Source organism: Barbus barbus, assembly GCF_936440315.1.
Source record: "Barbus barbus genome assembly, chromosome: 31".
Classification (NCBI taxonomy): Eukaryota; Metazoa; Chordata; class Actinopteri; order Cypriniformes; family Cyprinidae; genus Barbus; species Barbus barbus.
Window position 1 is genome coordinate 57,501 of NC_136759.1, and position 25,464 is coordinate 82,964.

At 45.9% G+C, this 25,464-nt stretch overlaps 1 protein-coding gene across 1 annotated transcript in view; it reads right to left on the bottom strand.

The window, feature by feature from the left end:
- LOC306850968 (limbic system-associated membrane protein-like) overlaps nucleotides 1-25,464 on the bottom strand; it is a 131,846-nt gene that overhangs the window by 10,080 nt on the left and 96,302 nt on the right. Inside the window, exons 2-3 of the mRNA XM_079386952.1 lie at nucleotides 17,810-18,042; nucleotides 1,902-2,027 (exon numbers count right to left, since the gene is read on the bottom strand). Of these exons, the coding sequence (XP_079243078.1) occupies nucleotides 1,902-2,027; nucleotides 17,810-18,042 (359 nt within the window). The remainder of the gene's footprint in view (nucleotides 1-1,901; nucleotides 2,028-17,809; nucleotides 18,043-25,464) is intronic.

Here is a 25,464-nt window from a genome sequence, read left to right on the forward strand (position 1 = left end):
CCTCTGAACATGAATATGAAGCCTCATCAACCGAGAGAATAAATGTGAGCTAGACATGCTTTCAAAGATATTTTCAATATTCGAGAAACACAACTGAAATGACTCAATCACAGTTGTGTCATGCATGCCGTCTCTGACTGATCCGCTCAGTGCTGGTTTAGAACTGGTTTTGTGCAAGTTTAGAGCTGGTTTAATGTTACAGCAAACACTGATAACACTTGATTAATGTTCCAGGTGTTAAAAGGTCTCCATCTTCGACCTTTAGTGACCTTCTGTCGAAAAGAGGATCTCCAACCACTACAGGATCGATCTACACACGCACACACACACACACACACACACACACACACACACACAAACGGATGGTCAATACTTTAAACAGCATTCAGCTCTTTCAGTAAATGCTGCTCCCAGCACGTCTGCAGCAGTCGATGAGAAAGATCTTCAGGACAACAGATACACTGTGAACATGAAACTATTTGTCAACACACACACACACACACACACACACACTCACACACACTAATCAAACCACAGCTACTCCACATGAATCACACACACTTCTCTCGCTGACACTCTTTCGACTTCCTGTCTGACAGAAAGAGAACATGCTGACAGAATCCAGGTCAGAGCGCTGGAAGATTCTTCTGTGAGTCTGAAGGACATGCGGACACTGATCCCATGATCACTTCAGACTGACAGAGCCGTCACAGGCTTGCTGGGCATTCTGGGTAATGCTTTGTGGGGGAAGTCGTGTCCTAATGGTTAGAGAGTTGGACTTGTAATCCAAAGGTTGCGGGTTCGAGTCTCCGGCCGGCAGGAATTGTAGGTGGGGGGAGTGAATGTCCAGAGCTCTCTCCACCCTCAATACCACGACTGAGGTGCCCTTGAGCAAGGCACCGAACCCCCAACTGCTCCCCGGGCGCTGCAGCATAAAATGGCTGCCCACTGCTCCGGGTGTGTGTTCACGGTGTGTGTGTGTTCACTGCTGTGTGTGTGCACGTTGGATGGGTTAAATGCAGAGCACGAATTCCGAGTATGGGTCACCATACGTGGCTGAATGTCACTTCACTCACTTGTGGCCACTAGTTAGTTCTGGGTGGTTGCTAGAGTATTGCTATGCGGTTGCTAGGGTGTTCTGAGTGATGCTATGTGGTTGTTAGGTAGTTTTAGATGATTTGATGTGGTTGGTAGGGTGTTGTGGGTGATGTGATATGGTTGCTAGGGTATTCTGGGTGATGCTATGTGGTCACTAGGCAGTTCTGGGTGGTTGCTAAGGTGTTGTGGGTGATGTGACGTGGTTGCTAGGGAGTTCTGGGTGATGCTATGTGGGCACTAGGCAGTTCTAGGTGCTTGCTAGGGTGTTGTGGGTGATGCAATGTGGTTGCTAGGGTGTTGTGAATGATGCGGTTGCTAGGGTGTTCTGGGTGAGGCTATCTGGTCACTAGGCAGTTCTGGATGGTTGCTAGGGTGTTGTGGGTGATGTGATGTGGTTGCTAGGGTGTTCTGGGTGATGCTATGTGGTCACTAGGCAGTTCTGGGTCGTAGCTAGGGCGTTGTGGGTGATGTAATGTGTTTGCTAGGGTGTTCTGGGTGATGCTATGTGGTCACTAAGCAGTTCTGGGTGGTTTCTAGGGTGTTGTGGGTGATGTGATGTGGTTGCTAGGGTGTTCTGGGTGAGGCTATGTGGTCACTAGGCAGTTCTGGGTGGTTTCTAGGGTGTTGTGAGTGATGTGATGTGGATGCTAGGTAGTTTTGGATGATGTGCTGTAGTCACTAAGCCTTCATGCTTGGTTGCTAGGGTGTTGTGGGTGATGTGATTTGGTTGCAACAACTCACATGACCTGCAGCACACATGGTTTAATAGGAAATTTTCCAGCAGCTGATTGGCTGTCTCTCACCTGACGGGTTGAGCAGTCTCCAGGTGATGGAGGGATCTGGCCTCCCATTGGCCAAACACGTCAATGTCACGTTACTGCCCTCGTTCACAGTGATGTCGTCAGAAACTTTATAGATGACTGGAGGAACTGAGAGAGAAAAACAGAGCAGAACGACATAAGCGAGAAACACTGAGGGATGCTGGGAGATTTGTGTTCATGCTAATACAGATACACACACATCAGAATGTCGCTCATAAACATCTGCTTGACCTCGTAACACACACACACACTCATAATAAACTCTGTGGTGCTTAATGCGGATGCTGCAGAGCATCAATAAAGCCAAAAGCGTGTGGAAATATCACACACACATCATCTGTTATGAGCCGCAGACATACTCGTCCATTATTCCCGCACACGTCTGATCAATGCGCGCGAAATCCCTCCTATTCATCAAACCCATGCGCCATTTAATAAAGCGCTTTGTCATTTTTGTTGATTTACTTGAACCAGACTAACACGAACTCAGAGCTGCAGCTTCAGCAACACAAACCTGCCATAAATCAGCGGCGAGAGACAGAGATTCATCTGCAGCACATCTGCCTCCAGCAGCGCTCATACGCATTCATCTGTGACACATACATACTAAATAGATTCTGTGTCTATCAACACTCACTCGTTAAACTGCTCTCATTCTGATCTCAGATCAGACCGCGCCCCTTATAACTGAAACCCCGCCTCCTCCATACACTAATCTACACCACAGCACTCCTTACACGTTCATCTGTCTGTCAGCACTCACTCGTTCACCTGCTGTCATTCTGATCTCATTAGACCACACCCCTTCTGACTCAGGCTCCACCCCTTATAACTGAAACTCCACCCCCTCCATACATTAATCTACACCACAGCGCTCATGCGCATTCATCTGTGTCTGTAAACATTCACTCATTCAGCCACTCTCATTCTGATCTCTGATCATACCCTGCCCCTTCTGACTCTGACCCCGCCCTTAAAACTGAAACTCCACCCCAGTCTCATCCTCCATACACTAATCTACACCAGAGCTCTCATAACATATTCATCTGTCTGTAAACATTCACTCTTTCAGTCACTGTCATTCTAATCCCTGATAAAGTCCTCTGTAATCCCAGGCCCCGCCCATTCAGAATCAAACCCCGCCCCAGTCTCCTCCCTTTCACTCATCTACACCACAGCGTTCATCCTTCATTCATCTGTGAACATTCATTCAGCCACTGTCATTCTGATCTCTAATGAAGTCCTCTCTAATCCCAGACCCCGCCTTTTCTGACACAAATCCCGCCCAGTCTCCTCCCCCAACACGCTCAACCACATGATGACACTGAGGGAGGAGTTCAATAAAGGAATTATGCAAATCAGATTAAAAAACGCCCATATAATTAATGCTGACTGCAATTTGCACAGAGCAGTGAATGAGATTATTACACATTTCAAGAATGAACATCATTTACATAAAGAAGTCTTAAAGGTACAGTGATAAATATCAGTAAGAGAGGGTGGAAATGATCATGGAAAATGAAATTCATGGCAACCCGGAGTGGCATTATATAATATGACTGCTGGGAAAAACTAAAATGCTAAAAATATGCTGAACAGGAGGCCAGAGTGAGATGAGATGAAGCGCTCTGGCGTCTGTCTCTGTCTGGCTGTAGGTTTGTAAATGGACAGACTGTTGTCAGTGTCTGATAAATGATGTTCACTAGGTGGCAGATTGACTCTGTTTCTCACAGCAGTGCTTCTGCACTCCATTCTCTCGCTCCGTCTGTCTCTGCTTTCACCTTAACCAATCACTGTTGCCTTTTTAAAACACTCTCTCTCCTCAGAGCATCTCTTTCTCTCTAACACGCATGAAATTGGAATTGTAGTTGCAGCAGGACTGACAAGAAAATCTCATACAGAAATACATGTTTCTCCAGCCCGACAAGAGCAGACTCATAAAGCACACACACACACACACACACACACGCCCACACACACACACACAGCACCATTTAGTTGCTCTCACACCTGAAAATACCTTCAGCAGCTGCTCATTATGCTGCAGTTTAGTTCATAAAAGCCTCTTGAGTGAAAATCATTATGACCTTCATAGAGAAACAGCTGTCAGACCCTCCACAAAAACACAATACTAACACTGACATTACTAACATTAGACATTATTAATATTAATAAAATTTCTTATATTACTGACATTACTAATATTATAAGTTACTAATATTACTGACTTTACTAATACTACTGAGATTAATACTATTACAGACATTATGATTGACATTATTAATTTTATAGGTTATTAACATTACTGATATTACTAATCCTACTGAAATTAATATTACAGACATTATGACATTATTATTTTAATAATATTAATGACATTACTAATACTACTGAAATTAATAATACTACAGACATTACAACTGACTAAAATTACTTGCTAAATGCTAAAAAAATACTTAACTAAAGTTAACTTACTACAACTATAACTATTACTAATATGATTGACCTTACTAATGTTATAAATCACTGATATTACTCATTGTCAGTAGCGCCGGAGCGCCGCTGAGTCAAGCCCGCTGGATTGCCGCTGACTCATACCCGAAGGGTTCCGGATGGAGTGGCCGGGCCGAGGAACGAGGCCACGGCCATGAAGACCACCTGCCATGGCCTCCTGAGCTTCCTGCTCCACCTCGGCCTTCAGCTGTCTGTTTCGCGCTGGAGGCCCTGTCCGGTGTATGTTTCTGTGTCTGTCCTGAGGGGCCTCCAGAGCGCCCACCCCCCTGTGTTTAGGCTGTTTAGGCTCGGGACGAGCCTTTCGGGAGGGGGGCGTTATGTCAGACCTCTGTCGTGTGTGTCATGTGTTCCTGCCTCTTGTGTCCATATTTGGTTTGTTTCCTGTCCTCGTTTCATGTCATTAGTAGTCTATTCTTGTCCAGCCCATGTATTCTTGTTTTCCTTGATTATGCTGAGTATTTATAGTCCTGTCTGTTCAGTGTTATGTCGTCTGGTCTACTCGTTACTCCCCGATGTTTGATGTCGATGTCTGCCTTGCCTTGTCCTGTCTTGCCCTACCTTGATGTCGACATTAAAGTCCTTTGTTTTGAGTTACATCCTCGTCTCCGTGTTCCTTGTTCCTCCCTGCTGTGTGCACCATGACACTCATATTATTAATACTAGTGAAGTCAGTAAATCACTAAAATGATTAATACTATTATTCATTAGTAATATGAATGACATTATTAATATTACAAATGACTTATGTGAATAAATAGTACAAATTATATTACTAAGAGTAAAGTAACTAAAATTAATGACATTACTAATATTACTGACATTTGCAACATTAATGATATTGACATCTCTTGATTAGGGTTGATTAATAAGGTATTCATTATGAAGAATCAAAATTTCCTTAATTTTGATCTTGACCTTGATTAATAAAAAAACTTTCACAACTCAGAAGTAATTCCCAAGTAATGTATTTACTGAAACTGAACAACTAAAACAACCAAAGAAATATTTCTGATTATGACATCACGACATAATCTCATTAATATAAGGATGTCCAGTTTTAGCTATCAGCACTATTTAATAAATCTATTCAGCAGCTACACAGTTTAGGTAATTATAACAGTAATCATTTACAAAAAGCCTTTAAGGCACAGAAACACATTTTAATAAGTGGACCTCAGGGAAAAATAAATAATTACAAAATGTCTTTATAATTCTGAATTACAGCAAACTAAACTTTGCCTGACCTTAAACAGAAGTAACAGTATCTGCTGTTCTATAGTACTCTGAATTAGGGCTGGTGCATTATTACAGTGCTCATGAATTATAGTTCATTTAAAATAGTAAGGCCTGAAAAACTGTCTGATCTCGAACTGCCGAAGACCAGCTGAGAGCTGAAGATCTGCACCATATTCCTCCAGAGATGAAGCAGGCCAAAGATGAATTCTAAGCTGGTAAATATCTCAGTCTGCTAAAAATATCTGACCCAATACAAACACAGAAGAAAAGAGCTGCTCCCTTCAGAAAACAGTCGCCTACTGCAACTTACCAGACAGTGATGTAAACGGCAGGGTCAGAGGTCACAGGTCAGAGGTCAGGTGATGAAGTATTAACCAGGGTTAATGTTTCTAACTATCTCAACACGTCAAACAGAGGAACTGATATAACTGCACCAATGCACACACACACACACACACACACACACACTCTCTCTCTCTCTCTCTCTCTCTCTCTCACACACACACACACACACTCTCTCTCTCTCTATCTCTCTCACACACACACACACACACACACACACACGCACGCACACTCTCTCACACACACACACACACACACACACACACACACACACACACTCTCTCTCTCTATCTCTCACACACACACACACACACACACACACTCTCTCTCTCACACACACACACACACACACACACACACTCTCTCTATCTCTCTCTCACACACACACACACACGCACGCACGCACGCACGCACGCACGCACACACACTCTCTCACACACACACACACACACACACTCTCTCTCTCTATCTCTCTCTCATACACACACAAACACACACACACACACACATATTCACCAACTATATTGAACCTACAAAGCAATGCTAGTCAAACAAATGACAGAGAACCACTAATGCTTCACATATTAAAATCAGTTCATAACAACACTACCCATAATCCTGCAGAGAGATCCACCAATCAGAGAAAGCGCTGTTACCATGGAAACAGAAAAAAATGAAAGAAAAAAAATCATTCAGTGACGTAATAAAGATGCCTCAATCCTCCGTGTGTTTATGTTCTTACGTTCACTCACAGACAAGGAATATTTGTTCTGCAGACACATATTGGTGAATATTTTGAACTAAGCAGCAATATTCATGTTTTTCTGCTGCAGATTCTACATTATTCCCTCATGAGTATATTTCAGACCGTAAGAAGCTCAAGCATCAGCAGACAGACATCATCATAATCAAGATACAGTGAGCTCCAGCTGCTCTCACTCCTTCATCAATATTACACTTTTACTCATTTTATAAGAACACCGTCACACTGCATTCACAATCAAAACCAGCTCCAGACCCTCTTCAGTCTGCGGCCCAGCGCTTCCTCTCTGTCTGAGCTGCACACCAGAACAATAAACCTCCAGAGTTTGATCGATCCTGAAGATGAACGACATTTGCCTGTAATTTATTTTGTCAGGAGGCGTCTTTTATTTTTTGCTGCACTGCAGAGCTGCTCGTATTAATCTTGAGGGAAACTTGCCAAGTGGATCCTCTCTAATTGTATAAAGATTTATGATTTTACAAAAACAAAACTGCAGCATACAATACCAAAGACTAATGAACATGTTCCTGAATAGAAAACAAGAGCAGGCACTTTTCTCCTCCCGCATAAATCTGGCCTGCGCTTCACCAAAAACACTTCAGACGTGAAGAACGCAGAAGAACGGCCTGTTCGTCACCGGAGGGTGAGCTCGAGCGCCGGAGCGTGTGTGTTACTGTGTGTGAAGAGCAGCATCATCATCAGCTCACAAAGCAGTGTGCTTCACCAGCGCTTTCACTCAGAGCACATATGTGACCCTGGAGCACAAAACCAGTCACAAGGGTTAATTTTTTCGAAAGTGAGATTTAAACATGTATTGTTGGCTATTGCAATAATATTATTGTGCTACTCATGACTGCTTTTGTCCCTGCTTTTGTGCTCCAGGGACACATATATCTGAGCGTCTCATGCATGTGTTATGAGAAATGCAGCAGGTCCACCCAGTGTTTCACACACACTGCATACACTTTCCTAAATACACTTTCATCAGAAACACACTCTGAACACAGTCTCACATCTGACAGCAGGTGAGAGTATTTCTGTCCAAACTCTGATTTTCACGAGTGTGAAATGAACGCTGGGTAATTAAAGGGAGCCAAACAAACGGCCGACAGATTAACACGTCTGGATTAAATAACAATCGCACAGTTACGGATCCTCCCTCGCAGTAATTAACGGTTCGAGAGTGTCCACACCGAGAAACACTGCACTGACGACAGACACACAATAGCCCCTTTCACACAGAGATTCCGAAAAATACACGGGTAATGTGTTCCGGCAATTGTTCCCGGGTCGTTAGATTTGCTGCATTCACACTGCCAGTGATTTTCCGGAATCTGTGCGCGCGTTCACACACAACCCGTAAATGTTCTGGAATGACACGTGACGTCATCCTGTGACGTATATAATGCGCCGCGCACCATTTCACTAAACTGGCGACGAAAAACAAGAAAAAAAAACTAAATTGGCGAACGATTTCAGCTTCAGCGCGGATAGTGAGGGGCTTCGATCACTGCTTCATTCCAGTTTACATATTTTTCATTGTGTGAATGTTGATCTGCCTTCAAAACACCTGGTGAAAGAGTCGCATGATAACGCGCGTCATCAGCCTTTACGGCATTTATCCGGCTTTTGTTCACACAGCGCTCATTCCGGGACTGAACCCGGCAATGTTACTAGGTCCCCAACCCGGGATTGGTCCCAGAATCAATCCCGGGTCGTGGTTGCGTTCACACAGAAGGCACTCTGGGAATTTTCCGGCAATGTTCCGGGACCATCGTGCATTGTGAAAGGGGCTAATGAGTCTGAGAAACACCTGCAATCAGTGCTGTTACACTCATCAAACGCTCGTCAACTAGTCTTCAGATGCACTACTAACTAGCAGTGTGTGAGATGATCAGAGCACCTGGAGGTTTGGTTTGGTCCTCATGCTGCACACAGTGTGAGTCAATTCAGTTTTTTCAGCTGCTTACACACAAAATCTTTCCTTGTCACACAGTTTCTGAAAGCTGTCACTCAAAGAGCAGAAGCACACACCAAAACTATACACTAATCCTCAGACTTTGACTCAGTTTTCAATTTCATAAAACACTTTTTGCAAAACACAACACACAGTTCTCTATGTAACACACACAAATCTAACAGGAGTTAATATTATGGCAAAGGTGTTTGCAAATGTTTGCTTTTGAGATGTGTTTGTGATATTTTGAACACAGTGCTTCATTTAGCAAGAGATGTGAGGTACTTTGTGTGCAATTCTTGGATTTGTGTGTAAAGTTTTGAAAAAAAGAGGCAAAGTTTTAAAAATGTGTGCAAGCAGGTGAAAAAAAACTAAATATAACTATAAAAAATTAATTAATAGTAGTGATAATAATATTATTGCACTTATGTATTTAGTTTTTAAAAATAAAATAATAAACAAAATCATAAAGTGTAATAATACTATTATATTTTAAAATAAAAAGGTAGTATTATTATTTTATAGTAACACTGGAGTACAATTATTTTATTGTAAACTTTAAAAAATGCTAATATTTACTTCTAATATTTACTAATTTACTTTGAATATTTACTTTGGCTAATATATATATATATATATATATATATATATATATATTGTTTTTTAAATATTAATTTTCATAATTTTTAAACTTAAAATCAGCAATCTTTTGGCAGGTTGCGGGTTTAGCGCTGATGACTGAAGAGCATCAGTGAATGAAATGTCACAGCTTTACATTTTACTTTTGAAAACGGGAGCGGGTAGCCTAGATTTATGCTTTCAAATCGAATACACTGAAACAATTTATACTATTTTTTTTAAGGTAAGCGGTTGCAATACATTTATTTTAGCTATATTTAAATAAAAAAATTTAGTTGACTAACTTTCAGCAAAATTCAATTATTTATATGTAGCTAAAATAAATTGATTGCAACCACTTTACTTAAAGGTCCCATGGCATGAAAATTTCACTTTATGAGGTTTTTTAACATTACTATGATTTCCCTTAGCCTGACTATGGTCCCCCAGTGGCTAGAAATGGCGATAGGTGTAAACCGAGCCCTGGGTATCCTGCTTCGCCTTTGAGAAAATGAAAGCTCAGATGGCCCAATCTGGAATCTTCCCTTTATGTCGTCATACGGGGAAAGGTTACCTCCCCTTTCTCTGCTTTGCCCGCCCATGAGAAAATGAGCTACACCCGTGCGAGGCAAGCGAGAGACATTATGGCTTGCAAACAAGCGAAGCACTGTTTTGCATCTGAGTAATAAACTGCGCATACTAACAGACAAATTATGTTCATATTTAAAAGTCCAAACTGTCAGTAAGCGACAAGTGCTTGGAAACGCTGTTTTGTAAATGATTTATTGTGAGTCTGCTGCTTTAAGGCAAACTGAAAGCGCTGCTTCTCTGCTGCTCGCTGCTCAGAACAGACGCCGAGAGAGGCGACACTGTGCCGGGAGAGAGACCTCGTGCTCGCGGGGCAGTACTGGAGACATCTTCCAACTGAATGATAAGGTTTTTTTTTTTTCTTTAAGTCGCTAGGTTTGTTAGTATGTACCCGTTATGGGAAAAAAGCCACCTAAAGGGTCTGAAAGTTACTAAATATTGTGCTAAAGTCGCGCTTATGTGTGTGATACACGGGAGCTGATGGCAGCGGGGGGGTGGATATTGTTGCGGTCCGCCCAGGTAAAGTCTATGTGTGGGAAACACTGACCATATCCAGACACAATATTTTAAACTAACCATTCGGAGACGTCCTGCTGTAGCCGTTGAGTTGCAACTTCTTCATCCGATGCTTCTCCATCCGGATCAGATTCTGGGTCAAACTGAAAAGCTTGAAGGACTGCGTGTCTACGAGCCATTGCCATATGTCCACTGTCAACATTAGCGCATGGTACCGTGGCTGCAAGCTGCAGGACACACACCCACCCTCCACCTTGCCCCGCCTCTCTCCTCATCATTAGCATTTAAAGCTACAGACACAGAAATGGCTCGTCCTAAGGAAAGCTCATTTTGGGACTGGCTCGTAGTGGCTGAAATTCTGCACCAAGGCTGAATTTCAGGAACGAGACTTCAGATACAGTACTAGAGACCACTTAGGCCTATATAAAATCATCCAAAAAACAGCATGTCATGGGACCTTAAACATTTTTTTGTAAATTTAATGAACCATTTTTTTTCAGTATAGAAACCTGATACAGTACAGTTTGTTCATCTAAAATGTTAAATGTGCATTAAAAGCTGTCAACCGTGTTGGTACTGTGACGCGTGTCCCGAGCGCTCATCAGCGTCGCCCTGGAAACGAAGAAGAAACACCTGCGCGCCATCATCACCGGCCAGCCGGTCACAGCTGAGGCCAATTAACCTTCGGCTACAAAAGCCGCTGTGACATGCACGACAGGGAGAGAAAACTCCTTACGACTCCGGAGCTAATGCCTGGCTTTCTTCACTTCTCTCCCAAGAAAGCAGCGTGTGACCGGCCTGCCAACCCACGAGAGCATCGCCACAAGTCTTCACGCCTGGGAAAGCGCACGAGGAGACACCTGCAAGCACTTCACGGAGCACGTCACTTATCACGAAAGCCGCTTTGTAAATAAAGCCACCCTCTGGGGACTTGTTATTTTGAACTCCTCTTGTCGTGTGATCCTTCGCCCCATGACACTGGTGGAGAATGCGAGCATTGCAGTGAGGGATCACCGACAAGGAACTGACTAATTTTTTTTCCCCTCTCTTCTGCCTGTTTTTTTTTCTTAGGTGGCCGCTCCTCCCAGCCTCTACACGATGGAAGAACTGTTGAAACATCTAACAGAGGTGAGCATCCGCCAACAACAAATTGTGGAGCACATGGCTTCCCGCCAGGGCGAAACCGAGCGTGAACTCCTCGGCCTCCGCACTGCCGCTGCCCAACGGACACCGCTGCCGGACCTCCGCACGGAAGCCACCCAGCTCATTCCTAAAATGACGGCCAATGACGATGTGGAAAATTTCCTCCAAATGTTTGAGGTTATCGCAACCTGAGAGAACTGGCCGCGGGAAGACTGGGCGCGGGTCCTGGCCCCCCTCTTGACCGGAGAGCCACAGCGCGCCTATTTTGCCATGGCCCCGGAACAGAGTGAATCGTACGACGAGCTGCGGAAAGAGATCCTGGCCCGCGTTGGTCTCTCGCCCGTCTGCGCAGCTCAACTATTCCACGACTGGGAATTTAAGTCTCGACTACCTGCCCACGCTCAGGCGGCTGAACTCACGCGGCTGGCCAGTCACTGGTTGCGGGTAGTGATCGGCAAACTGCTACGGGCCCTCCCACGCCCACTCCGGCAGGCAGCTGGCATGAGGAACCCTCTCACCACTGGAGAGCTCGTAGAGGCCATCGAGTTGGCGGAGGCCACCCAACACCGGGATGCTGGGGAGCGAGCACCGTCTTTTCCCCGGAGGGTGCACCAGGAGCGATGTGCGCCGGAGGGCACCGCGCGACCAGTAAGCAGGCCTGCGGTTCCCGGCCCACAGGACGAGCCCATGCCTACCGAGCCCCCCCCTTTCACCCAACAGGGCCTGGCTGGCCGGCTGCGCGGTCCACCATGAACCACCCCGAGCGGCACCAAGGGCCGAGGTGAAAGTAAATGGCCGGCCGTTTTTAGCCCTCCTTGACTCGGGCAGCGCTGTCAGCCTCATCCAGCCGTCCGTCCTGCCCCAGCGTGCTGGTTCAAAGGCGACTCTGTCCATCACCTGCGTGCATGGAGACACACGACAGGTCCCCGCCCGTCGGGTGGATATCTCTGCAGCCCAGGGGGCCTGGCCGGTAGAGGTGGGAATTGTAAAGGATCTGCCCGTGCCCGTCCTGCTTGGAAGGGACTGGCCTGGACCAGCTCCTCTCGGCCGCCACTCAGCCAGCCGGGAACCGCCGCCGTGGGAGACCGAACCGCAGTGCCCGCAGCCGCCCCGTGTTGCTGATGACGGACAGCGCCCGAGATGGTGAGTCCCCCTCACAAAATTCTAACCTTTATTATGATGTGTTCCAGCAGGTGACGGGAGGGGGCGCATTTGCAAAAGAGCAACTCGGGGACGACCGCCTAAAGCACTGTTGGGCACAAGTGAGAGTGGTAGAAGGAGAGGAAAGGCAACCAGCACCCCACCCAATCCCTCACTTCGTCGTACAGAATGGCCTGCTGTACTGTGTTGCCCAGCAGAGGGGGGAGGAAAAAAAGCTGTTGGTAGTTCCGCGGACCAAGACCGCAGTAGTGTTGGAGCTGGCGAATACACACCCGATGGCCGGACACTTAGGAGTCCACAACACCTGCCAACGCATCCGGGACCGCTTCCACTGGCCGGGCCTGGAGGCCGATGTGAAGCGGTTTTGTCAAGCCTGCCCAACCTGTCAGCGAACCATACCCTGGACGCCTCCCCCCAGTCCACTGATTCCGCTGCCGATCATCGAGGTGCCCTTCGAGCGCATCGGGATGGATCTCATAGGGCCGCTGCCAAAGTCCGCCCGGGGGCATGAGCACGTACTGGTGATCGTCGACTATGCCACCCGGTACCATTTCTCTCCGTAAGGCCACCTCTAAGGCCATCGCCCAGGAGCTCTTCCTACTCTGCAGCCGAGTCGGCATCCCAGCGGAGATACTGACGGACCAGGGCACACCATTTATGTCCCGGCTGATGGCAGACCTCTGTCGCCTTCTTAAAGTCAAACAGATCAAGACCTCTGTCTACCACCCCCAAACAGACGTCTTAGTGGAGCGATTCAACCAAACGCTCAAGCAAATGCTCCGCTGTGTGGCAGTCGAAGACAAACGGGATTGGGACAAGATGCTGCCGTATGTGCTCTTCGGGATCCGGGAGGTGCCCCAGGCCTCCACCGGCTTTATGCCCTTCGAGCTCCTGTTTGGCCGCCAGCCGAGGGGTCTTTTGGATGTGGCAAAAGAAGCCTGGGAGCAGCAACCGGCCGCCCACCGTACCACCATCGAGCACGTCCGTGACATGAGGGAAAGGATCGACAGAGTGATGCCATTAGTACGGGAACATCTCGTAAAAGCCCAACAAGCTACAACCGGGCCGCCCAGCCACGGGAGTTCAAACCAGGTGACCACGTGATGGTACTAGTTCCAACCTCAGCTTGTAAATTCTTAGCTTCGTGGCAAGGGCCCTATACAGTGACCGAAAGGGTGGGACTGGTCACCTACCGGGTCCGCCAACCCGGCCGCAGAAAGGAAGAACAGCTGTACCACATCAATCTGTTAAAGTGCTGGGTGGGCACTAGGGCCCAGGTGTCTGCCCTTGCCACCTCGGACCCCGTGGTTGTTGATGTCAACCCCCACCTCTCGGCGGCCCAGAAGACGGAGCTGCAATGCCTGGTCAGTCAGTTCTCCGACGTGTTCTCCCCCCTGCCTGGACGGACCAACGTCATACAACACGATGTCCGAGTACCAGCAGGAATCATCGTCAGGCAGCAGCCCTATCGTGTCACGGAGGCTCGGCGACACGCCATCGAGGAAGAAATACAGGAGATGCTGAGGTTAGGGGTAATTGAACCATCTCGCAGCCCATGGTCCAGCCCCATCGTCATGGTACCGAAGCCTGACGGCACCCTCCGTTTCTGTAATGACTTCTGCCGTCTGAATGAGGTCTCTGAATTCGACAGCTACCCCATGCCCCGAGTGGATGAGCTGATAGAACGACTGGGAAGAGCCCAGTACATTTCGACTTTAGATCTCACAAAAGGGTACTGGCAGGTGCCACTGACAGAAGACGCCAAACCTAAAACCGCCTTCTCAACCCCCAGCGGCCACTGGCAGTACCGTGTTCTTCCCTTCGGCCTTCACGGGGCCCCAGCAACTTTCCAACGGCTGATGGACGTCCTGCTGCGGCCCCACCAGACCTATGCAGCCACCTATCTGGACGACGTCATCCCGAGAGCTGGGAGGACCATCTGCAACGTCTACGGAGGGTGCTTACGGAGCTGCGGCGGGCTGGACTGACCGCCAACCCCCGGAAATGCCACCTTGCCCTGTTCGAAGCCAAGTACCTGGGTTTCCAGGTGGGTCGGGGCTTGGTAAAACCTCAGGAGAAGAAAGTGGCGGCCATCCTCTCCGCTCCACGGCCCACCACTAAGACCCAGGTACAAGCTTTTTTGGGGTTGGCGGGATATTATCGCTGTTTTATCCCTAACTTCTCCTCCTTAGCAGCTCCCCTGAGAGACCTGACCCGGAAGGGACAGCCGGAAAAGGTCTCATGGAGTCCCGAGGCAGACCAGGCGTTCCAGCACATAAAATCCGCCCTCACCTCAGAGCCCGTTATACGGGCTCCGGATTTTGGCTGTCCCTTCCTCCTCCAAACAGACGCGTCCGACACCGGGTTGGGAGCTGTCCTCTCCCAAGTGGTGGACGGTGAAGAGCATCCTGTCGTCTACATCAGTCGAAAGCTGACCCCAGCGGAACGTCGGTATGCCACGGTCGAGCGGGAGGCGCTAGCCGTCAAGTGGGCAGTCCTGGAGCTCAGGTATTATCTCCTCGGTCGTAAATTCTCCCTCATTACTGATCACGCTCCCTTACAGTGGATGGCACGGGCCAAAGACACCAACGCACGAGTGACTCGGTGGTTCCTGGCGCTCCAGGACTTCCACTTCGACGTGCGACATCGGGTGGGGTCAGCCAACGCTAATGCAGAAGGACTCTCCCGGGTCTGGGCAGCTTTTGCAGGTCTGTCAGGGCTCACCTCCCACCCACCCTTATTTTCCCCTTTGTCTCGCAGGACCAGGACAACGCTTAGGGGGGGGGAGTGTGACGCGTGTCCCGAGCGTTCGTCAGCGTCGCCTTGGCAACGAAGGAGAAACACCTGCGCGCCATCATCACCGGCCGGCCAGTCACAGCTGAGGCCAATTAACCTTCGGCTACAAAAGCCGCTGACATGCACGACAGGGAGAGAGATCTCCTGACGACTCCGGAGCTAATGCCTGGCATTTTTCTCTTCTCTCCCCAGAAAGCAGCGTGTGACCGGCCTGCCAACCCACGAGAGCACCGCCACAAGTCTTCACGCCTGGGAAAGCGCACGAGGAGACACCTGCAAGCACTTCACTGAGCACGTCACTTATCACGAAAGCCACTTTGTAAATAAAGCCACCCTCCGGGGACTTGTTATTTTGAACTCCTCTTGTCGTGTGATCCTTTGCCCCGTGACAGTACGCAAATGAGCGGTCTGAACTTATTTACATGAATTTATAAATTCAGTCTCTGCGGTCACACAGAGATCATAAGTATCGTGCAAAACTGCAAAGTTTATTATTTGCATGCACTTTAAAAAATGATCAATTCAAACTTTTTAACGATTTTGCTCGTATGCTGTTCTGACAGTTTTTCCTGTCTTATTGTGCTTAATCTGTCAAATACACATACGCTTCACATAAACGAGCTGCACAATGAACTGTATTTCAATCATGATCACAATTTCTGCTTCTCTCAATTTATTAAGCTTAATCATCTGCGATATTTTCCACATTTATCCTGAAGGTGTTTCATTTAAATTTGGCATCTGCGTTATCTTGCATTGCTAACGAGTCTCCACAAGCTTTCATGGCTGCGGTTGCCAGATTTCAATAGTTTAAATCCCCAATTAGAGCTCTTCTCGATACATTTATATTCCCAACCTGGCAACCATTCACACATGCACTCTCTGCAAAAAACAAACATGTAATCTGGAGTTTAGCGATCTCTATTGAGATTTTTAATTTGATACTGTTAAGTGCTTTGACACAATCTGTATGGTTAAAAGCGCTATATAAATAAAGGTGACTTGACATTTTCAGCTCAAATAATAGTGACATACAGCCAGTCTATTTTCTTTCACGAGGTCGTTTGCACTGTTTGCTGAGAGTTGATGTTCTCTTGATTTGTGCTGTAATTCTGATGAAATATAAAAAGATTCTAAAATGACAATATTTGTGATAATATTTTTGAGTGAATGGTGATGAACAGTTTAACCATTATCATGCAGCAAATGCCAACAGAATATCAGACGTGTATCATACACTGGATCCATGCATTCAGTCTTAAAGTGACAGCAGTCTGTGTTTTTATTTTTTTTCAAATGCTTGCACACATTTTCAAAACTGTGCCTATTTTTTTTAACTTTACACACAAATCCAAGAATTGCACACAAAATGCAAAACACCTCACATCTCTTGCAAAAGAAGCACTGCATTCAAAATATGACAAACACATCTCAAAAGCAAACATTTGCAAACACCTTTGCCATAATATTAATTCCTGTTTGATTTGTGTGTGTTACATAGAGAACTGTGTGTTGTGTTTTGCAAAAAGTGTTTTATGAAATTGAAAACTGAGTCAAAGGCTGAGAATTAGTGTCTGGTTTTGCAGATTTGGTGTGTGCTTCTGCTGTTTGAGTCTCAGCTTTACTTTACACTGATAAGTAAAGGTTTTGTGTGTAAGCAGCTGAAAAAACTGTAATGTCAATCAAACAACAAAACAGAGTAAATCTCTCACTGCTGTTGACTGAACAATACAGTGAAGACTGTGCAGTGTTTTATCTTTACATTTGATTATTCTTGAATACTGCTGTTTAATAGACCTACAGAAAATTCAAGTCAGTTATTTCATCTGTATCGCTCTTATATTGCATTTGCCCTAATGCTTGCATCTTTCTTCTTAATTTAATAACAATGATAAAGTAATGAAATAAAGCAAAGCGAAATAATATTTTGGTGATATCACCCACCTCTGCTTTGACTGAATGGTCCGTCACTCATTTTTCCTTTAAATTTTGCTCCCAAGCAGAGCTGTATGATTTAAAGAGTGAGATTATAAACTGTGCTGCTCAGTAACTCTCAAAAGAAACTAACAAAGAATCGTGAGAAGATTGTGGAGCGTGATCCTGTCTGAAAACATCATGATATGGTATTTTTGCCAAACCGCCCACTCGCTCAAGCAGCTAATCATCAGGTCTGATCTGAGTAATGGAGTGAGTGGGAGGAGCAACAGAGGATGAGCTGTCATTGGTCTGACGGCCTGTCAATCACACGGCGCTCACCTTGAACGATGAGATAGACCTGTGACGTCTTGGGCTGCTGTTTGGTCTGGATGGAGCAGGTGTATGGCCCCTCGTCAAACACATCCACCTTCTGTATCCGCAGACTGTACTCTAGCTGACCCTGAGTCACCAGCTCCACCCGCGGGTCCAGAGACCACTTATCCTCACCCGCAAAGATGATGTTTGAGCGGTTCAACCAGGCCACCTTCGACACCTTATCATCCACATAACACCTGACAGAGAGACAGACAGCTTGGGGTTATTATCACACACATCCAGACAGGTCCAGATACACTCATGTCATCCTTTAACTAGACTTGTGCCTGTCATATGTGTGAGTGACAAACAACCTTCAGATGTCACTATGCTGAAAAAAAAACGAAAAACATTTTCACTCAGAAATTGCTAGTAAATTCACAAAGAAATACAAAGAAATGACAAGCATGACACTGAGTTAAAGGAATAGTTCAGCCAAAAATGAAAATGTGCTCATATAAGATATAGATGAGTGTGTTTCTTCATCAGGTTTGTAGAAATGTGTCTCTGCATCAGTGTCTCAGCAATGGATGCTCTGCAGTGAATGGGTGCTGTCAGAATGAGAGTCCAAACTCTGACAAAAAGCTGAAACAAATACATAATTTTTTTACTAAAATACGAGTCCATAATCCATAATAACACTTCCTTCAGTGAAAAAGTGTTCTGGTCTGAATCAGGAGAGAAATCTGCACAGATCAAGCAGCGTTTACAAGACAAAACAGCTCTAAACAAATATGTGGCTGGATTTTGATGTGAGAGACAACAGCAGATGCACTTTTTCACTGGAGGAAGCGTTATTATGGATTATGGACTCGTATTTTAGTTAAAAACATCTTAATGCTGGATTTGTTTGATCTTTTGTCTTCTCCAGATGTTAACTGATGGACTGGAGTGGTGTGGATTATTGTGATGTTTTTAGCAGCTGTTTGGACTCTCATTCTGACGGCACCCATTCACTGCAGAGCATCCATTGCTGAGACACTGACGCAGAGACACATTTCTACAAACCTGATGAAGAAACTAACTCATTGTTACGATCACTTGCTGGAGTGCCCTTGATGGTCACCAGAGAGCACTCCACCCCAGACTGTTGTCATACTCTCATACACTACATTCCCCATAATCCCTTGCATTGCATTCACCTGTATCTCATCATCTCATCAATCTCACAGTATAAGAATGACACACACATTCACATTGCTGGTGTTTAAATGTTCAACTGTTTTCTTAGTTTCCATGTCTTCCTTCTTTTCTTGCTTTGCCTTTGTGTTTTGACCCTGGACTGTTATCCTGTTTTTGATTATTTGCTGCTTGCCCTGATCTTTGCCTGTTATTTGGATTACTCTTTTGGCTCGCATATCGTTGTTTGCCTGTTTTTGACCACGCTTGTCTGACTACACTTTGAATAAAGCCTGCATTTGGATCCCCAACTCCTTCGTTACACTCATCCTAATCTCACATCAGCACATTTTCATTTTTGGCTGAACTATTCCTTTAAATGTAATTTTTTTAAGTAGAAAGACTGAAATAGTATTGTCTTATAAAACAAACTCAAAATCATTATTTACAGTGTGTATTCACTGAAATCTTCATAAACGGATGAGAATGAGTTTTAACAGAGAGTCTCACTGTGTTACGCGCTGTGCTGAACAAGGGCACGAGGACGACGGAGAATCATTAAACAGTCTTTTAATATATAATTCAAGAATAAGAAGCTAGGAAGATCTCAGGAAGGTAGCACCAACACTTGACATAAACAATCACCGACAAATTCAAACTCAAAAGGCAGGAACTTATAAAGAGCAGATAATGAGGGTCAACAGGTGAACACTGATTAATAAACACAGGTGAATGAACTAAACGATGATTAACTGAACAGAACAGGGAAAACTAAGTCAAAGCAAAACACAGACATGTTACACACTGCAGGTTTCATTCATATTCCAGTGTGGATCGTAATCTTCCTTGCTTTCAAACCTGAAGCTCTAAGGATGCCGCGTTCATTCTCGTTCACGATAATCAAAGCCGGTGTGTGTGAGATGCACATGCAGGACTTTCTGTCCGTGATTCTGGCTGATCTGCGCTCGCTCACACTGAGTTTCCTCCAATTAAACCGCTGAGAGACTGTTAACCAGCAGCTGTCAGACTCCCTCTCTCTCTGTTTTTCTGTCTCTTCAGCAGGACAACAGCGCTGTCTGTCTCTCTCTGACGGGCAGCTCAGTGTGTGTGTATGTGTGTGCTGGACACTCGCTGTGGGCTCGCCTGAGGGAGCCACTGTGTCAGACACTAATGAGACAGACAGGAGATTTGCTGAGGCTGTGAGAGACAGACAGACAGAGCTGCAGTCTCTGTATGAGCTTAATCAGCTCAGGTTCTGTTACACACACACACACACACACACAGGCGTGTTCAGACGTGTGTCTCTCAGGTCTCGGTGGACTCTCTCTCACAGATGAAGCTGTTTCTCTTTTAAAGGAGACTGAAGTGAGGCGAAAGCAGCTGCTAGTGAGACCTGCAGAGATGCAGTGATTCCCGCTGAACTACTGACGAACACAAGCTTCATTAAGACACGAAGAGACCTGAAAGACTGCTCCAGACCAGCGCTCACACATCATCATGTCAAACAGTAAACGCCAGCAGTTACTGGATCTTGAACAGGTTAAATGTGTGTTTGCAGCAGATCAGTTCAAATCCCCGGCTGACAAATATATGTGCTGACAACATTCCTGTTAAATTATGAAAATCTTATTTCTGAATGTTCCCTAAACATTGAAAACATCCTGTTTTTGTTTTGGTTATGCAAAGGGAACATTCCATTTTTAACATTTTGTAAACATTATGGGAATGTTACTTTTGAATGTTCTCTGAACGGTCTGAAACAAATAGTAACATTGAAACTCCAACTGATATGTTTCAGGGAAACCTTCCACAAACAATATATTATGTTGTTGTGCTAATGTTTTGAGAACATTATTAATATTGTTAATGTTAGGAATGTTAATTCATAACTTTGAGAGACCGTTAGCAGAATGTTAGCCAAAGTTCTGAGAATGCACAGACACTATTGGAGGAGAGCTGAGCTGCATGAAGACATCACTCAATCATCAAAGAACTGATTTAGCGGGAAAATTACTCTTTATTATTGTCCTTTTGCATTATTGACAAACTATTTTCCTGCTGACACTGTAAAGCTGCTTTGACACAATCTGTATTGTATAAAGCACTATAGAAATAAAAGTGACTTGACTTAAAAGCTTATATTACATAAAATGTTACAATCCCAAATACAGTTACATAAAATATCACTTGTAGAATTTCTATAAAATATTGTCAATTTAAAAGCTAAATGTAACGCCCAACATCATGATGTCACAGTCACCTATGGAACTGCACTGCATTTCCCAGCATCCCTCTGGCCACTCACCTGCACTCCGTCATTATCAGTCACACCTGACCTCTATCAGGGAATACTCCACACCTGGTACTACCAATCATGCTCTATATCACATCACTCAATCCAGTCACTCATTGTGTGGTCTTGAAGTTACAAGCTCGAGGTAACAAACTCTTGAACTGTCTTACCATTTACCTGCTGGATCGTTAAGACCCAGTGGATGTCTTCCTCCAGTTGATGCTACGGAAGGGAAAGATAAGGATGATTATTAAGCTTCATTAAATTCTAAGTTATTGCACTTACCTGTTAAGGTCGTCTTCAGTTTGTTCAATAAAGAAGCGTTTACTTTACTCACCCTCGTATGCCTCTCCATCCAATGTGTGACAGACCTGAAAAATTAAAACAACATGCGAGGACAACGGGCTCTCATCAACCTCATTTGTGAGTCTAGCCAACAGTGGGTTCCAGTTCCACAGTTTAACCCAGAGGAGTATCTACTCCATTGTTATCAAGACGGTCGTTCTCTGGAGGCTTATGTGGAGGAGGCTATCCATTGCGTGAGTGGGAGTGATTCTGTTTTGAATCACATGTTGCTGAATGGGCTGGATGATGACTTGCTAGTAATCCTTATGCTTCCGGATGCTGAAGAATTGTCTCCGGTGGATTTTATTAATCGAGTCCTCCAAGTAACTGGTTCCAGTTTCTTTGTGGGTGAAGTGGACGAAGGACCTACATGCCTGGCCAGTGGTCCAGACCACACCAGTCCTCCGGTGTTTCCACGAGCCCGGAAGTGGGTTTCAAACAGCGCTGACCTGGGGGCTAAGGTTGCTGACCCTGCTATAACATCTGTCCGGTCAGCACTGAAATCGGTTTTCAACCCTCCGGTTTCAGCTCCTCGAGCCAATTTGATCCTCAGCTCAGAACCCACGGCCACATCCCACTCAAGCCAACCGTCGTCCATGGCCAACGCCAGTCTGCCACCCGCGACTCTATCAAACCGGCCACCGATCGCAGCCCACATAAGCCCGCCGCCTGAGTATATGGACATCCTATTTTCCAACTCTGTGAATTCTCTCCTCAAGGTGATTCAAGATGGCCGCCCTATTGAGGAATATGTTGAGGAATTCCTCGACCTTTCCTATTGAGTTCCATTGGAGGAAAGAACCTTGAAAACTATCTTCTGGTGTGGTTTGGATGACCATATCTATCAACAGATGCCGGCGTCTGATGCCCTCTGTTCTCTGGAACGCTATATTGAACATGCATTGCGGTTAAGTGACTCTTCCATCCCTGGTGGAGAGTCTTACATCAACTTCGCTCCTCAGACAGGATCAGCATTCACCTTCGGTGACGTGGTGGATGATCTCTGGTCTTCACCCATCATAACCACCGATCCCCAGCCATCACCAGTTATGCCCGCCAGTCCTGAGCTCGCACACCACTTGCCCGCCGATGGTCAGTTATCACCAATCAAGACCGCTGATCGCCAAACATCACACAAAGTGTCCGTCATCACCAAGCCTTGCACCGTGTCTAGTCCAGCCTATGTCAACATTCCCAAGTCCTATCCAACTCCTATACCAGTCACAGTACTCCCGGCAGGTGAGGTTACTGTCAGCCCTGTGGATGAAACCATAAGTCCCATCTCATGACAAGTCCTCCAGTGCCTGCTCCTCGCAAGTGCTCTCCTACGTCTCCGCTGGTTCCATCCAGCTCCGTGCTGCCCAAGCGCCTCAAAGAATACGCTCCTCCAGAGCGCCCTCAAGAGTCTGCGCCTACATAGCGCCCTTCTATGTCTCAGCTGGTCCCATCCAGCTTTGCGCTTCCAAAGCGCCCTCGGGTGTCCGCGCTTCCAGAGTGCCCCCAAGAGCTTGCTTCTCTTAAATTGTACCCAGAGGAAATTCCAGTTTTTAAGTTTACCCTCGAGAGAGAATCCAGTTCTCAAACCAAGGCCAGGAGTGCCGATCCCGATCCCAGAGAATCCAGTTCTCAAGCCACGGCCAGGAGTGCCGTTCCCGATCCCAGAGAATCCAGTTCTCAAGCCACGGCCAGGAGTGTCGATCCCAGAGAATCCAGTTCTCAGACCACGGCCAGGAGTGCCAATCCCGATCCCAGAGAATCCAGTTCTCAAGCCACAGCCAGGAGTGCCGATCCCGATCCCAGAGGATCCAGTTCTCAAGCCACAGCCAGGAGTGCCGATCCCAGAGGATCCGGTCCTCAAACCACGGCCAGAAGCGCCGTTCCCAGTTCCAGGGAATCCAGTTCCCCATTGAGCCCAGGAAGGACACCTGACCCCCATTCCAGTCCTCCTTCATCTTCACTGGTCTCTGCCAGCTCCGCTCCTCAAGAGCGCCCTCGAGAGCCCATTCCTCAAGTGTGCCCTCAAGCACCCGCTCCTCAAGAGCGCCTTCGAGAGCCCATTCCTCAAGAGTGCCCTCAAGCACCCACTCCTCAAGAGCGCCCTCGAGAGCCCATACCTCAAGAGCACTCTCAAGTGCTCGCTCTTCTAGAGCGCCATCCTTTTACCAAGACGGGCTCAGGGAGGGTCTCAAATTCCAAGATCCCAGCTCCAGAACCAGTTCTAGTGCTCGAGTTTATGCTAATGCTAACGTCAATCCTAAAGGCCAAAGAAACCATTCAGGAACCCCTTGAATGTACCGCCAAGACCAGGGAGGTCGTCTGTGAACCAATGGCCTACCTTATTCCTGCAGTAGTAGTCATTGGTAATCGGTATGTGGCCTATGTTTCTGCTGTGCCTGCTCCGCCCTGGTGGGCTTCATCTGCTCTGCCCTGGTAGGCTTCAATTTTACCCTGGTGGGCTTCAGCTTCATCTGCTCCGCCCTGGTGGGCTTCAGTTTTACCCTGGTGGGCTTCAGCTTCATCTGCTCCACCCTGGCGGGATTCCTGCTCTGTTTTCCTTCATGGATCTCCATTGCATGGACTGGGCACTCCATCCCTCCTGGTTCCTCCACTGATTCGCCTCTGTTATTGGAGCGTCTGGAAGCCGCTCCTTCGAGGGGGGGATAACTGTCACAGTCACCTATGGAACTGCAATGCATTTCCCAGCATCCCTCTGGCCACTCCCCTGCAGTCCGTCATTATCACTCACACCTGACCTCTATCAGGGAATCCTCCACACCTGGTACAACCAATCATATATCACATCACTCAGTCCAGACACTCATTGTGTGGTCTTGAAGTTACAAGCTCGAGGTAACAAACTCTTGATCTCTCTTACCATTTACCTGCTGGATCGTTAAGGCCCAGTGGATGTCTTCCTCCAGTTGATGCTACCGAAGGGAAAGATAAGGATGATTATTAAGCTTCATTGAATTCTAAGTTATTGCACTTACCTGTTAAGGTACTTTACTTTCGTATGCCTCTCCATCCAATGTGTGACACATGATTACAGTCATCGCTCAGTGAAGTTTAACAGAGAGGAATCAGGTGGGAATATAACAATCAAACGCAGGTTATTCTCTGAGCATCTCTGAAGCGCTTCATCAGATCCTCTGAGCCGAGTTTGTGCTTAACCGCAGCGCGACACACACGACTGATCGATTACAGAGTGGATGATTTCCATTATCGATTGGCTTTGCATCATAAAACATAATTAACCAAATAATTTTCAATTTAAATGTTTTTAATGGAATAACAGCTAGATTGTACGTCCTTATTTATCAGCATTACATTTACACCATTAACCAATGGCACATGAATTATCATGGTGTCAATATCGGTGTAGTTTTAAAAACTATTTTAATGTAAGTATTGTCTGTTCAGTAAGTATTGTCAGTTCAGTTCAATGGTGTGAGTCGCTCACTTCATACATTAAGTGTTTGATCACACGCTTCACAGCGACAAAATATGATTTGAGAAAGAAATGCCACAAGTTATTAATATAATATAGTCAGTTATCTGTACAAATTGCAATGTTGAATTCTGTCTTAATGTGACAGGCCTGAAATACTGCAGTACTTTAGCAACAATAAACAACTGTACTTACCTTTACAAAACATAGTTTTAGTTTAACAATCATAAGATGATGAAGCTCTGGGCCTGATACTGGACCCGAGGTCAACATCTGATAATTCAGTAGTGACCGGTTCATCTCAAAAGACTATAAAGCCAGCAGTTTTGTGAAGATGAAGGATGGATTATGACGACCATCTGTTCTCTGTACAGCAGAGGATGCTGATGAGTAAAACTCTGGTGATCCAGAGAG